General features: G+C 47.8%; 1 protein-coding gene across 4 annotated transcripts in view; it reads left to right on the plus strand.

Annotated features, from left to right (window-relative positions):
• Nucleotides 1-10,028: 10,028 nt before the first annotated feature.
• LPGAT1 (lysophosphatidylglycerol acyltransferase 1) overlaps nucleotides 10,029-15,606 on the plus strand; it is a 66,600-nt gene continuing 61,022 nt past the window's right edge. Inside the window, exons 1-3 of one of the 4 annotated variants that reach the window (XM_083494708.1) lie at nucleotides 10,029-10,733; nucleotides 12,519-12,754; nucleotides 13,743-14,010. In XM_083494708.1, coding sequence (XP_083350834.1) covers nucleotides 13,773-14,010 — 238 coding nt within the window. In that variant the 5' untranslated portion in view covers nucleotides 10,029-10,733; nucleotides 12,519-12,754; nucleotides 13,743-13,772. Of the gene's footprint in view, nucleotides 10,734-10,891; nucleotides 11,096-12,362; nucleotides 12,755-13,742; nucleotides 14,011-15,606 lie in introns of those variants that run through there. The other 3 variants (XM_083494709.1, XM_083494710.1, XM_083494707.1) reach the window with 3 other exon arrangements.

Consider the following 15,606-nt stretch of genomic DNA (forward strand, 5'->3'; position numbering starts at 1 on the left):
AAACCTAATTTAGTTTCTAATGCAGTGTTTCCCAACCGGTGTTCCGCGGCACACTAGTGTGCCGTGAGACACCGGCTGGTGTGCCGTGGGAGGGAGGCGGGCGAGTCGGGCGGCGAGAGGCGGGGCGGCGGCGAGGATCCGCGTCGAGCCGGGGGCGGCTCCGCGGTGCTGGTGCCGAGCGGCGGGGCAGCGCGCGCAAAAGGGAGGCGCGCGAGACAGCGGAGGAGGAGGAGGCCGGCATGTCCGGGCAGCAGCAGCAGCAGCAGCAGCAGCAGCAGCAGCAGCAACTCCCGGCGACGGCTCCTCCTCCGCCCGCTATCGCCGCCACCACCACAACAGCCGCTGCCGCCGTCCCTCAATCCCTCGCTCTGCTGCCTCCTCCCACCCCGGCAAGGGGAAGGGAAAAAACTTTAACTTTTGTGCGTCCCTCCCGGCGTGACGCTGCGCGCTGACGTCACGGGGCGGGGCTTTAATGGTGGTGTGCCGCGAGATTTTTTCCCGGTAAACAGGTGTGCCGTTGCCCAAAAACGTTTGGGAAACACTGTTCTAATGATCCATTTAGCATCACATGTAGTTCGGCTCTCTGAGTGCGCACACACTAATGGCTTAAAATGCAGCAAGGTTGTTTTCCACTGCAGTGTTTCAAGCCACATTTGCACAGTGTTGTGCACATCAGTGAGGGAGCAGGGATGTACTCGCCTGATGTGCATGATCTTTCTTGTTTCCCTGCCCCTGCAGCTTCCCTAGAATTCCAATTAACAAAGCTTTTGTCTGTGCATGCACACCCATCTACACATGTGCAGTGACTGTCTCAAATATATGCACCAGGCTTAAGCACAAAGTGCTTAGGTTTTCTAGCTGGATTTAAGCTGGTTTGAGGGAGGCAGAAATTGCATAAAACCGTGGTATTTGTACAGGACTGATACAGATTGTGGCTAATGTCACAGGCACACGGCTTCAAAAACTAGCCATGGGAGCACCGTGCATGCAGAGTAAGCTGAAGCCAGGCAAAACCTTATCATTCTGAAGGGAAGCCCTGATGACAAATGCCTTTCAAGATGTTATTCAGAAATCAGATATGCATTATCCAGTCCCCATCAGCAAACTACGTTGTGGTGTATTCTGGTATTAAACCAGACCATTCACAGACTGTCTTGGGCACCGTGCTGCTGAGAACGAATCACTTGGGGCAGTGGCTCTGTGCCAGCAAGTGGAACAACCGATGATATCACCTTCTCCAAAGTTCTGAATGTGGGCCAAGACCCAGCACCTGGAATGCTGCCATTCCAACTTCCCACACCGGAGATTAGCAAAGTCGATGGCTGTTTACAGAGACCTAGAAGGAGTGTGGGCAACGCCAAGATTTGCAAGAAGCCATTCATGAAAATGTCAAGAGATGGTTGTCAGCATTCTGTAGTAAAATGAAGCTGTCCATGCTTCATTTTTCAGTTGGAACTTGCTGGAACTCAGTTTCAGCACTTCTCAGATGGGTGCCATTGCCATTATAAGTGAACAAGGGAAGTGTTTGTGGTGAGTTCTGGCACCTCTTTTTCTAGAAAAATAGCACTGCATGGAACCCTCAGAGGTTTCTGCTGTACAGTGGTACCTCGGGTTAGGTACTTAATTCGTTCCGGAGGTCCGTTCTTAACCTGAAACTGTTCTTAACCTGAAGCACCACTTTAGCTAATGGGGCCTCTTGCTGCTGCTGTGCCGCTGGAGCACGATTTCTGTTCTTATCCTGCAGCAATGTTCTTAACCTGAAGCACTATTTCTAGGTTAGTGGAGTCTGTAACCTGAAGCATATGTAACCTGAAGTGTATGTAACCCAAGGTACCACTGTACTACAATAATAAGGCAAATGTTTATGAGATTCCCAGGATAATGATTATTTAGTGGACCCTCAGGCCATGATGACATTATTTTATTAGGGAACAGAGACTGAACTCAAGGCCTCTCCTCCTAAGACTGGGATGGGGGGATCTGTGATCATCTGGATGACCTTGGACTATGGCTCCCAACACCTCTGACTGCTGGCCATGCTGCCTGGGGCTAATGGGAGTTGTAGTCCAATGTTATCTGTATGGAAACAGATGCCCATTGCTGTCTTAGAAAATGTTGTGAAAGTTTGACAGGTCAGTCCCAATGTGCGGTACGGTCACAGAAATGCCTAGAATGGGACACCAATGCCCCCAGAATTAAAATGTTGTGTTAGCTAGACTTGAACAGTGTTGTGTTCAGAGGGATTATTGGAAGTATGAATCCGGATGTACGTTTAGCTTAATGAATTAAGGCTGCAATCCTGTGTACACTTATCTGAAACTAAGTCCCACTGAACGCAAAGGGACTTAGACCTACTTCTGAGTAGATATGTATAGGATTGCAGTGTAAGGGTTTTTAAGTTTTGTAATTGCTGGCTTTTAAATACTGTGACCTCTGATCTTTTTACCAGTGGAACTTCAAATCATTTTTAGCATTGTTAATTATCGTTGCATATTGATTTGTTGTAAGCTGCTTTGGGAGCCTTTTCTGTACTGCAATACTGAGATCCGCTGGCATGTGAACAAATAACAAACTGAAAAATTGTGCCAAGGTTAATATTTTAATAACTTAAAATAACATCAGCAAATAATTAACTCACTTGCGATGAGTCCTGCTGACCCATTTTGCCTCAAACTTAACAGGCCTCTACCGTTCAGCAGATAAGTAGAAACTAGATTAGTCATAAAGCAGTTTTGTCCATGGGAGTTCCACAACATGTGGGTGAGTTTTAGATCTAATCTGCATGCAGATGAACTACTTCAGTTCATTTTCCTCAAGCTCTTTTCTCTCTCTCCTTTTTAAAATAGATTAGCAAGCTGGAACTTGTCCTTCAGCAGCTGTACAATTAACTTGCAGTAAACACAGCTGATAATTGCTTAGTACTTGTATCTTGGTACCTGCACACAATTCATTGCGTCCTGAATGCTCAGTGTCAACTTTGATTTTAAAAAAAACCCCTCATTGATAATCAGCCAGAGACTTCCCTATCATAATCAGTGAGTTTGAATACACATATCTGCTGAGTCTGTTGATGACCTTCTAATTGTGGATCAATCCATGTACTCATATGCTTACAGATATATATATACTGTATATATTAGTCTCGTCTTCTCATCTTTATATTTTCTCTCACACCACCCCTGCGAGGCAGGTCACTGAGACAAGCTATGTTACCCAAAACATGGAGCAGCTGATGAAAACAAGCCTCATGTCAAGTTCCCCTCTTCTGTCCAACAGGATGTTGTAATTAAACTCAAGACATACCATTGCCAGATGATGTGCTCTCCTGCCTCCCCAACTCAAGTTGATGACATGAAGTGATGCCATGATGGAGGGATGCTATGCATACCCCATCCTTCCCAACATGCCCTCTTGGGTGTTAAGATCAGCAGAGGGAGCCCTCTTAGTAGTTCTCCTGCCCTCAGAGGTTCAGGGTGCTGGCAGGGTGCTGGAGATGGCATTCTCTGTGGCAGCTCCTAGGCTGTGGAATTCCCTCCTCACAGAGGCGAGTCTGCCATTTTCAGTACAGTGGTACCTCGGGTTACAGATGCTTCAGGTTACAGACACTTCAGGTTACAAACTCCACTAACCCAGAAATAGTACCTCGGGTTAAGAACTTTGCTTCAGGATGAGGACAGAAATCGCACAGTGGTGGCGCGGTGGCAGCGGGAGGCCCCATCAGCTAAAGTGGTACCTCAGGGTAAGAACAGTTTCAGGTTAAGAACGGACCTCCAGAACGAATTAAGTTCTTAACCTGAGGTACCACTGTATATAGTTTCCACTATATGCTGAAGACCCACCTCTTTATCCAGGGCTTTTGAAACTCAAGACATGTGTTTTCAGTGCCTGCTCCATTCCTGTGACGGCAATTTGTTTTACACTGTTTTTAACACTGAATTTTAACTTCTTGTAACCCGCCTGATGGGGGAAGGGCAGGTAACGAATTAAATAAATAAGAACAAGAACAAGAACAGCTTTGGGAGCAGAATGCAAAAAAGGGCCCAGGAACCAGGGGCATCTCTGAAAAACCGAACTTCGACAAAGGGGCATGTCTGGAAACTGGACTGTGGCAATGGTTGGGAAGCCGGGTTTCCCTTCCTGTCTGGGGTCTGGAAATTTCACCAGCTCTTCAGTTCTGCACTTCTCCTTATGGCCATGCAGCTGATGTGTGCAGTTGACTGCTGCCTCTCTGGCACATGTTGGCTGTATGCTTAGAAATGTGCATTAGGAGAAAGGCTGCAGCTCAGTGGTTGAGAACATGCTTTGCACGCAAAAGGTTCTAGGTTCAATCCAAGGTCTCCTGGTAGTTTCATGGCCCTCAGACATTCATGGGCTGGCAGCCTGGGAGAGGGCGTTTTTTCTGGCAGCCCTTCAATGTACATCTGGCACCTTCATTATTGAAGATGCACCTCTTTCCCTGGCTTTTGACACATGGGAAATATAGGTAGAGAGAGGAGGACAGACTCTGTTCTTTTGACTGTAATTTTAACTGATTTTAATCATCTATTTTCAAATTGCTGTAACCTACCCTCTGATATTACGGTGAAGAGCAGGTAAAAAAGTAACTTAAAAATAAGCAGTAATGGTTTCTGCATGTTATATGGGAGAGAAAAGGGAACTTGGTAAGTGTTGCGGGTAACGTTTGCTTCTCATTTGCAGGTAGGGAGAGACAGCATGACATGTTCCCCCACCATAGGGACAACCCCTCCCCTAGCAACCCCATACACATGTAACTGTATTCTTGTAATATTTGGTTTGTCTGCTTTTGCTTCAGTTTTTTGTTCACCACTTGGAGATACTTTTAACATATTGAGTGGTATAGAAATTTTATAATCAAACTAGTTAGTCTGGAGAAGACTTGGGAAGGTGGGGGGCAGCGATAGTATCCTTCAAATACGTTGGGCTGTCACACAGAATAGGGCAAAGATTTGTCTCCTGCTACCCTAGAGGACAGGATTTGATTTATTGGGCTTAAATTACAGAAGGGAAGATCATAGTTCAACTTTAGGAAAAAGACCTTGATTATGGCTGCCTAATCTCTGGCCCTCCAGAAGTTGTTGGACTCCAACTCACATCTGCCCTAGCCAGCAGGGACTACGGTCAGGGACGATGACAACATCCAAAGGACCACAGATTTGTCATCCCTGTTTGCCGAACAGAAGCTGAGCATCTGTTGTGGATGCTTGTTGGTTGTACTACTAAATGGTGCACTCGTGCCACTTCCAACACTATGATGTTCAGACTAATCTCTTAAAAAATTGGTTGCACTCTCTCTCTCTCTCTCTCTTTAAAAATTTCTGTAACTCCACAGTAAATAGCTAGGTATTGCAAGTTAAGTTTCTTTCATCACTGCCACAGCGGTATTCAGTATTGCTGTGATGGGACAGCTTGGTCTTTTATTATAATCAAGTGCTCTACCTAAGGTTTTGGCAAGCACTATGTGCTAATGAGCAGACTTCAATATCATGTCTGTTTTAATGCATCTGTAACGTGACCATCTGGATTGGATAGTGCTGCAGCCTTTGTAAGCATGTGGTAAACAGAGCATGACAAAATGCGCAATTGTTAAGTTTTGACGCCATTTAATTGGGCATATTTAATGTTTGTTAATAATTTATGTCTTTTCCGTGTTTATATGTTTCTGGAGATTATTCACTATGCAATTTAAACTCCTGGTATATATCACCTTTTGAAACTTCTTGGATAAATGATAGGTTAAAAAAAAAGTCAATTTGCAAATAAAAATGTTTTGCTTTGTTTTAAAAAAGATAAATTTAATATCCCCAAAGACCTAAATAATTCAACAACCACTACTAGTACGTGAAAAATGTGACACAAGATACAGTGGGTGCTTTTTGAAAATGATGGGTGTCTTCACCTGCTCCGGCTGTTCTGACACAGGAAGAGGAAGAACATTTTGAAGGGTGCTTTATTACTTCACAAACAAAGTCTTTGTGTAGTTTACACTGGCATCTGTGAACTGCTCTGATTTTGTATGAAGAGTTGTATGTCAATGGAAAAAGACAATCAGCAGTTCACTGCTTCTACAGCTTGCTAGATCCTGAAATACAGTGGTGCCTCGCAAGACGAAATTAATTCGTTCTGCGAGTTTTTTCGTCTAGCGAATTTTTCGTCTTGCGAAGCACGGTGTCGGAAAAGTTTTGGAAAAGCTTCAAAAATCACCAAAAACCTCAAAAAAGGCTACCACACTGCGTTCTATGAGTTGCTCCTCGAAGTCAAGTCGCAACTGTATTAACGGTGTTAAGAAAAAGGAAACAAACTTGTAAAAAAACGCAAGACATTTTTGTCTTGCGAAGCAAGCCCATAGGGAAATTCGTCTTGCGAAGCAGCTCAAAAACCGCAAAACCCTTTCGTCTAGCGAGTTTTTCGTCTTGCCAGGCATTCGTCTTGCGGGGCACCACTGTAAGTGTTTTTATCTGGGTATCCTGTATCAGCAGCCTCCAGCCAGCTCCCCAAAGTAGCCGTATTACAGTGCACTGTCTAATAATGAGACTTCCTGCCAGGGAACTGCGTGCAGAATTGCAGCCTAAGGCACACACCTGGAAGAAAGCCCCAGTGAACAGACATGTACAGTGCAGTGTCTCAAAGCACAGGCAACAGGGGAGTCTCATGTTGTACCTTTAACAAATGAACAGTATCATGTAGTTCTGCAGCCAAGATCCTACCTCATGAATCACTGTGCACAATGCTAGCCACATGGATTACTTTTCACAGCTGGCAGTCAAGTGACTCACAGTTGGGACACCGATACAGAACAGCTCTAAAGCTTCAGTTCTATTACACTAACCTTGAATTCAATGGGAATTATTTCTGAGCGAAGTGGCATGCATAGGCTAGTGCTGTGAGTTTGGGAGGGTCAAAATAGCCCTATTACGGTAGTAGGCGGGAAATGGTATGCATTCAGCTGTGTCATTGTTGAGGAGTGCATTAACACCGTCCATGCCTGTGGCTTCATAGACATAATGCTGCTGTTTTTTTTCTGTGACAGGAACAGAAGACGTTACTATATATGGAGGCAGACCATTGGACCAGCTCTGAGGGCCTTCTGGCGGTTCCCTCACTGCGAGTAGTGAAATTACAGCAAGCCAGACACGGGGACTTCTTGGTGGTGGCTCCTGCCTTGTGGAACATCCTCCTGGCAGATGTTAAGGAAATGAACCACTATCTGACTTTTAGAATACGTCTGAAGGCAGCCCTGCATAAAGAAGTTTTTTTTAATTTCAATGTTTTATTGTGCTTTTATATCTGTCGGAAGCCACCCAGAGTGGCTGGGGCAACCCAGTCAGATGGGCGGGATATTATTATCATTATTCAAGCTCAGTATTGTCAGCAGCTCTCCAAGGTGTCAAATGGGAGTCTTTCCCACCCCTGGAAGTGCCAGGGATTCAGCTGCTTGCATGTAAAGCATGTCCTATGCTAATGAGCTGTAGCCCTTCCCCAGATTACGGTGGTTCAAGATGAGAAGACCACCTCAAGAAATTCATGTTTCAGATGCAATTTGCATCAGAGTATTAGTTGTTGAGGGAACGACAGTGGGAGAGTGTGATTGCCTTCATGGCCCCCCTTGTGGATTTCATTCTCGGCCTTTAGCAGTGTGGCAGCCATTTTGTTTTCTTCTTTCATTGTACAGTGGTGCCTCGCAAGACGAAATTAATTCGTTCCGCGAGTCTTTTTGTCTTGCGATGTTTTTCGTCTTGTGAAGCACGGTCCGTCGCAACTGCGCCTCTTCAAGCGGCTTTAAGAAAAAAGTGAACAAACTCGCAAGCCCATAGGGAAATTCGTCTAGTGAAGCAACGCAAAAACCGAAAAACCCTTTCGTCTAGCGAGTTTTTCGTCTTGCGAGGCATTCGTCTTGCGGGGCACCACTGTACAGATAGATTTTTAACACACTTCCTTATCTTTTCCACTGCCAGATCTTTATGTTAATTGCTCTGCAAAGCAGTGTTCTTGGCCAATTTCAGTGCCTGAGGAGGAGAGCTCACGTCTCAGACTGGCATGACAACCAACATTTCTTCCCAAGACTACATGGAACTGAAATGTAAATTCTTATCTAATATTTAGGGTTACCATGTGTCCTCTTTTTCAGAGGTAAAATTTGAGACAAATTGCATCTATTTGCTTTGAATGGCCATCATAGCATCCTCTTTTTTGCTCTTCAAAATATGGCAACCCTAATCGTAGGCATTCCCTAAAACAAAATGCACATATGCAAGATCAGTTAAACATAGATTGTTAAGTGTTCCTTCTATTTCTGATGAGCGCTGTTGCTTACGTGACCAAACACCACAGTTCACACACTAGACAGAGATATCAGCGTATTAGGTGAAACCTCCTAGGTTTGCAGAGGTACAAAAAAAAAACCCCTAAGTGGAATCTCAAGCACTCGGTGTCAAGGAAATATTTTGACGGGGGGGGGGGGAATTAAAAACTGAGTGGGAAGGGGAATAGAGTACTGTGGAGGCATTGCTGTTGTTGTTGTTTAGTCGTTTAGTCGTGACCGACTCTTCGTGACCCCAGAAACCTACAATCTTGGCTGTAAGTCCTGGAAGAACAGTTTCCTGTCTTGCAGGCCTTTTCCCACCTGGCTTGGGAGAGCTGGGCCCTGGCTCCAGCTACAAAAACTGAGGCTACTGGGCTGGGATATTGGGGGGGGGTGTTGGATGTTGTTGCTGCTGCTGTTATTGATATTAATTTTTGTACCTTTATTTTATAATTTATTTTTATGAGGAAATTGTTTCAATTTACTTGTGTACTTTCTTGATGTTTTCATATAATCACAAAACTGTCCAGTTGGAAGGGACTCTTGAGGGTCCAAACCCCTGCAATGCAGAAATCTTTTATTGCTTATTGCTGTGCCTGCTTCTTGGGAGAAAAGCAATGGCAAACCTAGACAGCATCTTAAAAAGCAGAGACAAAGGTCCATATAGTTAAAGTTATGGTTTTCCCAGTAGTGATGTATGGAAGTGAAAGCTGGACCATAAAGAATTGATGCTTTTGAATTATGGTGCTGGAGGAGACTCTTGAGAGTCCCATGGACTGCAAGATCAAACGTATCCATTCTTAAGGAGATCAGCCCTGAGTGCTCACTGGAAGGACAGATCCTGAAGCTGGGGCTCCAATACTTTGGCCACCTCATGAGAAGAGAAGACTCCCTGGAAAAGACCCTGATGTTGGGAAAGATGGAGGGCACAAGGAGAAGGGGACGACAGAGGAAGAGATGGTTGGACAGTGTTCTCAAAGCTACCAACATGAGTTTGACCAAACTAGGGGGGGCTGTGGAAGACAGGAGTGCCTGGCGTGCTCTGGTCCATGGGGTCACGAAGAGTCGGACACGACTAAACGACGACAACAAATATGTTTGTATGTGATTTTATTTCATGTTGTAAGCTGCCTGGGGCATAGTTTTAACTACGGAAAGGTGGCATACAAATAAAATGATATATGTATTTATGTATACACACACACACAGTCAAATGTTTTGAAAGCTGCATTTCCAAATTAACACGCGGTTTTCAGACCCACTTCACTTCCCGGCCCTCCCACATCCACTCCAACCTCGCCTGTCCACCCCCCACCCCCGCCCAAAAAACCCAATGTCTTTGCTCCTTAAACCTTGAGCAAGCAAGCTTCTCCCCCCCCCCTTGCACCCCAACCCTCGCAGGGCATACATCTGCAGGCCCTTATGTGTGAGGCATGGCCCCCGACTCCCCGAACCCAAAACCCCTTGCCCGTGCCTTAAATTCCTCTCGAGTCCCCGCCTCCTCTGTCCATCTTTCCCCGCGCTCCGTTAGGCACGAGCATGCACACGAGTCATGTGTCCGTGTTCGTCGTGCCCGCTTCGAGCCCTTCCACGCGACATTTTCCAAGCCAGGGGTCGCTGGTTAATGACAATGTAAGAGGTGGAGGGAGAGAGAAGGGCAGTGTGGGGTCTTCCATCCATCCAATCCAGCAGCTTTCTCGCTTTGCTCAAGCTCAGTAAGAGGAGGAGGCAGGAGGAAGTATGTGGGGTGGGCTCCTATTGTCCCCCCCCCTTTTGCATCTATATATACGTATATGTGTTTGTGTCCGCGCAAACATATAGCAGCATATGTTTTAAGTAGGGCTGCTATTTATAATACTGCATTTCCCCCTGCTGAGTGAGAGAGAGAGAAGGGGAACCCCCCCACCCCACCCCGCCACAGGAGCCTTCCCCCTACTTTCCCCGGCGAGCGAAGGGCGACGCCGAGCGCGCGTTTCCCTTCCGGGCGCGGGGCGGGGGTCGAGCGAAGGAGGCGGCCTGCCGAGGCCCTGCCCGCCGCCGGGGGGATTCTCGGCTCGGCCGCCTGAGCCTGCCAGCTTTCCGAGGCTCGTTAGAGGGAGCTGTCGGCCGGAGGGAGCGGCGCTTGCTGCAGTGAGGGGCCCGCTCCTGCCTCGCTCGCTGCCGCCGCTTCCACCACCACCAGCACCGCCGCCGCCTCCTCCTCGGGAGCCGGAAAGGGAGCGAGCGAGAGGGACCCTTCCGAGCGCCAAGAGGCGAAGAGGCGGCGGCGGCGGCGGGCCGTGGCGGCATAGCCTCTTTCCGGCACGAGAGGTGGGCGAGGGCTGGCCGGGCCCTGTGGCGGCCGCCGGCCCGCCGCTATGCATCCCGCGAGCTCCTGGGAGCCGGCCTGGGGAAGGCAGCCGGCCGGCCGGAGGTACGGAAACACCCCCGCCTCGTCCGCGCTTACCCGAGAATAAATGGGGCGCTGGTTGGGGGGTGGCGGGAAAAGGGAAAGCAGGAGCGGCGGGCGCGCGTGCGTGTGGAGGGGGGGGGGGGAGCCGCCGTTCATCCGCCTGCTGGGGCTTTTGGAGAGGCAGCTCCCTCCGGAGGAGAAGCGGAGGACGGGTTCCCGCGCCCCTTGGCGCCCTTGAGAGGGTCCCCGCTCCACAGCCACCGCGCGGGTCGGGAGGAGGCTCCCGGTGGGGCTTTCCCGGGGTCCTTCCTCCTCTTCTAGGGGAGGAGGAGGAGGGTCTCCCCCTGTCGCCCTTGAGATGGATCCCCCCTCAGGCTGAAAGGGTATATGGGGTCTTCTTGCCCCCCTTCCTCGCTGCTGCTTTTCTACGCCCTTTTTAAGACAGGGGGGTGAACATGCCACCTCCTCGGGCAGATTAAATACGGACATTGGTCCCTCTGAATTCGGATTGAGGGGCCGGGGGGCCGTCACCCCAATAGTGCCCTTGAGAGGCCAGCCCTCTCTAGGCAGGAGGGAAAGGGCTTCTCACGAGGGGGTGTCCTTAAGATCCTCCTCTTTCCCGACAACCGGGAAACTCGCCCCACTGACGCCCTTGCGAGGTTCCCTTTACACGGAGTGCATGGCGGTGGTAGTCATTGCCCTATGATGCTCTTTTGGGAAGTCCCCTTATTTCGGGTGCCCTTGAGACAATTCCCCGCATGGTGCGGCGGGAGAGAAGGGAATGGGCAGTTTCAGGCTCTGGAAAAGGTCACTTCCCAAAACCGACAGCTCAAGGCGGGAGTACACGGGGAGGACTGGACTACTTCTCGGGGGCAGCCTGACCTCATCCCAGCTTCTTTTTGTTGTATGGTGGGAAGATTGAGAGCCCACCTTACTGAGGAGCAGAATGGCACCGTTTCTGACCTTGAGAGGACCTTCCATCCCGAGTGGCTCACCCCGAGGACCCCCCCCCCGCCCCTTTCCCCAGTGGGTGAATACTCGACATGTGGGTCACGCCTGGTGCTCTGATCAGAGCTGGATGTTCCCCAGCATTGCCTGGCATCTGCCTCTTGTCGCCCTTGCGACAACCTATGGATAGGTTGAGGTGGGGCAGCGGAGTAATAATAACAACAACAATAATAATAATTAATAATCGAAGCTATCCGGCGTGCAACTCCGAGATTCCTTCCGAGAGCTGCCGAGCTCCTCCCTCCCCTCTGTGGGGCGCTTGCAGGAAGAGCACCGCTGAGTTCTTCCTACTTCTCCATATTTGAATGGGGCGTAGAGGCCTCCCTTCTCCCCGGCTTTTCAGAGGGTGCCCCCCACCTTCTGCCCCCAAAATACGCTGCAGGAGCAGCTAGGTAACGGGGCGGGGAGTTCCCGAGACGACCTCTATCCTCCCCTTCCTTGCCGCGCCTCTGTACCCCAACAGGTGTCGCGCATGCTTCTTCCTCGTCCTCCACCCTTTTGCCCTGCCCTCTTGCACCCCACCCACTTCGGTGGGAGATGCGGGGGACACCCACCCGCCCGCCCGAGGGGCTGCTGGCCGCCAAGCTTAGCCTAGGAGAGCCGGGCGCGTTAGGCCCTGAAAGCCGCGACTGGAGGAGGCGGCGGCGGCGGCGGATTTAGCCGCAACCCCGGGACAAATCCTCTTGCCGGCGACCTCCCTCGCCGGGCTGGCAGCCCCCGGCGTTGGCGCCGCTTCTCTCTTCCCTCTCCCGTTCGCTCGCTCGCTCACTCCGCGCCTTTCTTCCCCCCCGCACTCAGGGAGCTGCAGACGGAATAGGGAGCCGGCTCCCAGCCCGTTACTTTGGGGCCAGGCCAGCCACCTCCGTGTCCATGAGCCCGCCGCCCTCCTGTCAGAGCTGCTGCTGCCGCCGCCGCCGCCGCCGCCTCCTTCACCAGCAGCCGCTGCCAACTAGGGCGCACATTGCTGCTGCCGCCGCCGCCGCCGGGCCCAGTTCGCTCGGTCCTGCCATCTCCTTCCCTCTGCGCAGCAGAAGGTGAGTGATGATCCGCGGAGTCCCGTTGGTTGGCTTGGCGTTGTGGTTGCCCACTATCCCTTTCCTGCCTTCCACAGGCTGCTGGCGTCCCACCCCCTTCCTAGTCCTCTTTAGTCCCCCCCCCCCATTCCTGCTTTCCATTTCCAGCCTGGGATTCTCTGCCCTTCCCTCTCCTGTTTATCTCTGCTTTTACCTACTGACTGCCCCCTAATATGTTTGGACTAACTTGAAGGCTAGAGAGGCCATTTCAGGTATTCTAATGTCTGGCTTCAATGCTTATTGGTTGTAACTGCTAAAAAAGTCGTCTCTGCAGCTGGTGGTTGCCTGTTTCCCCCTCAGCCACCTCCCCTTATTAACTAAAGGGGAGTTGTCACCCTGCTTTTAGTGTAACCCATAATAATTTCCCACTTTGTTTGTTGAGGGGGGCAGACAAATGGACTGCCCCTTAGTGCACAGTTACTGCATTTGATTGTCTTCTTGCAGCATGGAATGTACAAATGTGCATTTCCTTTTCATCCGTGCTATAACATTACAAGACTGAATTATGTTGATGGGGTCCATTTACGGTTTATGTGATTATACTCATATGTGTCTGTAAAAACAAAGTGAAACCCTAGGTCCACGGGGAAGGGTTTTCTGAGATTTCTTTACAACCTCCACAAACATAGTTTAACAACTAACACAAGTGATCCTTTTGTAGCTAGGTAGATTGTGGTGTGTCAGTTTTTAACAGTAAGCTTGGGTATATGCATTCTTTGCGGTAGACCCAAGGAAAAATCCTAAGCTCCTTATCAGGCTGGAAAGATAGTTATGACTCAATAGATGATGTGTGTGCAAACAGGCCAATTAGTGGGGGAAATCTTTGCTATGGTGACTCAATACATACAAAGCACATAACTGTTTCTTTGAAATAAGGCCTTGTTGGACATTGGTAAGCAGGAAGTTGTCTTCTTCGTGTTGAGTAATTTCTCTCTTTCTTATTCTGTAGGAAACGACTACAGACTCCTGTGTGAAGAGAATGGCTGTGACTTTAGAACAGGCCCGAAGGGCGGCCTATATATTTCTGAAAGCACTCTTAAGATTTGGCTTCATGGTTGCCAATAACCTTGTCGCTATTCCGTCCTACATTCTGTATTTAATAGTACTGCAACCTCTCCGATTGTTGGATAGTAAACGGTTCTGGTATATTGAAGGAGTATTATTTAAATGGCTTTTAGCTATGGTGGCTTCCTGGGGCTGGTGTGCAGGATATACAGGTAAGGACAACTTACTACTTGAAATTGATTATGCATGTATACAGAAGTAAACCTATATGTGGAAGTCTCCTAAAGTCTTTTTATGTATTAATAGAGATTTATATTCAATGCTTGTCGAATAGCAAAATTTTGGCTTAAAGACACACTTAGCCAAAGGGAGGAGGGGGTAGGACAGGTTGACTTCCATGGGAAAGAGGAAGCCCTTTTGAAATCGGTGAGATTTGTTGCAAAGTAAATACAAACATAATATATACTTATAAGGCTTCCGGAATAGAAGGACACTTCATGCCCTTCCATTGGATCTATATTGGTGAGAACTCCTTAACTCCATCATCAGGAGTGGTGGGTGCATTTTGCCCTCACTTCAAAACAGCAATACTTTGCTGTTTTCCACCTGGCTTAATAGTAAACGCTCACAGGTTTTATTCTTCCTGATTGTGTCTTATGATTGTGATAAAGTGTAACAGAATATTGGGAACTAGCTTTGTAAAGTGCATAAATTATATGTGCACATTTAATGATATTAAATGTCCAAACTGGAAAACATGGGCATTCGGTTATGAATGCTGACAGCTCTAGATACATTTTGTGAATACTTATGTACATATTTCTGGGACTCTTACCATTTACCAGATTTTGGACAATCGAAATTTGTGGATATGCCAGTGAACAACAATCACCTGTCTGCGTTTGTAAAAGGGGAAATAATACATATATTATAAATAGTTTGACTAGACAGGTTTGCTTTTTCTGAAATTCTTAATAAGTGACTTCCATTTTACTAATGGCTTCCCGAACTATAAAGATGCATGAGGACTGTTCTTGGCTTGCTTTTGTTTGTTAGAACAGTGTGTAATAGTAGCTTTTGGATACTGATATGATCACAGTTTGAAAAAAGAGGTAGATAACTCAGTATCTACAGAAATTCCCATGCCTCTCTGCTGCAAAATGTTCTCTTATCTACTGATATATATGTATATATTTTGTAGAGCTTAGACATGATCATAGTGCTTCACAGCAGTAACAGAAACTAATACTGTAGGACTTTTAAAGAACCTGAGCTAAGCGCAGGCAACAACTGCTTTAGGCGCGTCTGAATGACATGTGAACGATCACATATGATGCTGAACCCAGAAGTGACACCCCCCCCGCAAAGTCATAAAGACGTTACGAAAAGGGAAGGGATAGGCTTATGCCTCCACTGATGTGTTCAGCGTCCAGAACATAACCCCCATGCGAAAAGAGGATTGCCTGTATGTTTATTGGGGGGGAATTTCCAGTAGTTCCTAGTCAGTATATTTTAATTAGAGTCTTTGTCAGTATAGCACTAGAATCTAGAAAGAACTTCCTCACTTCTCTGCAAAGTAGCCTTCAAGAACAGCTGTCCTTTTTAATAATAATAATCCATGTTCTACTCTATCATGGGCTTTTCTGAGTAAAACTTTTTTTTTAAAAAAACCCCATATGCTTTAAGATGAGGTTTTGTTGGAATCCAATGATTATAGCTCTTGTTCATATTTATAATGTTCTCACTAAAGTTTTAATTGACCTATAATGTGAATGTGAATGCGGTGCAAGTTTGTATTTTTGGTTAGT

Source organism: Podarcis liolepis, assembly GCF_965112155.1.
Source record: "Podarcis liolepis genome assembly, chromosome: 3".
NCBI classification, from domain to species: domain Eukaryota; kingdom Metazoa; phylum Chordata; class Lepidosauria; order Squamata; family Lacertidae; genus Podarcis; species Podarcis liolepis.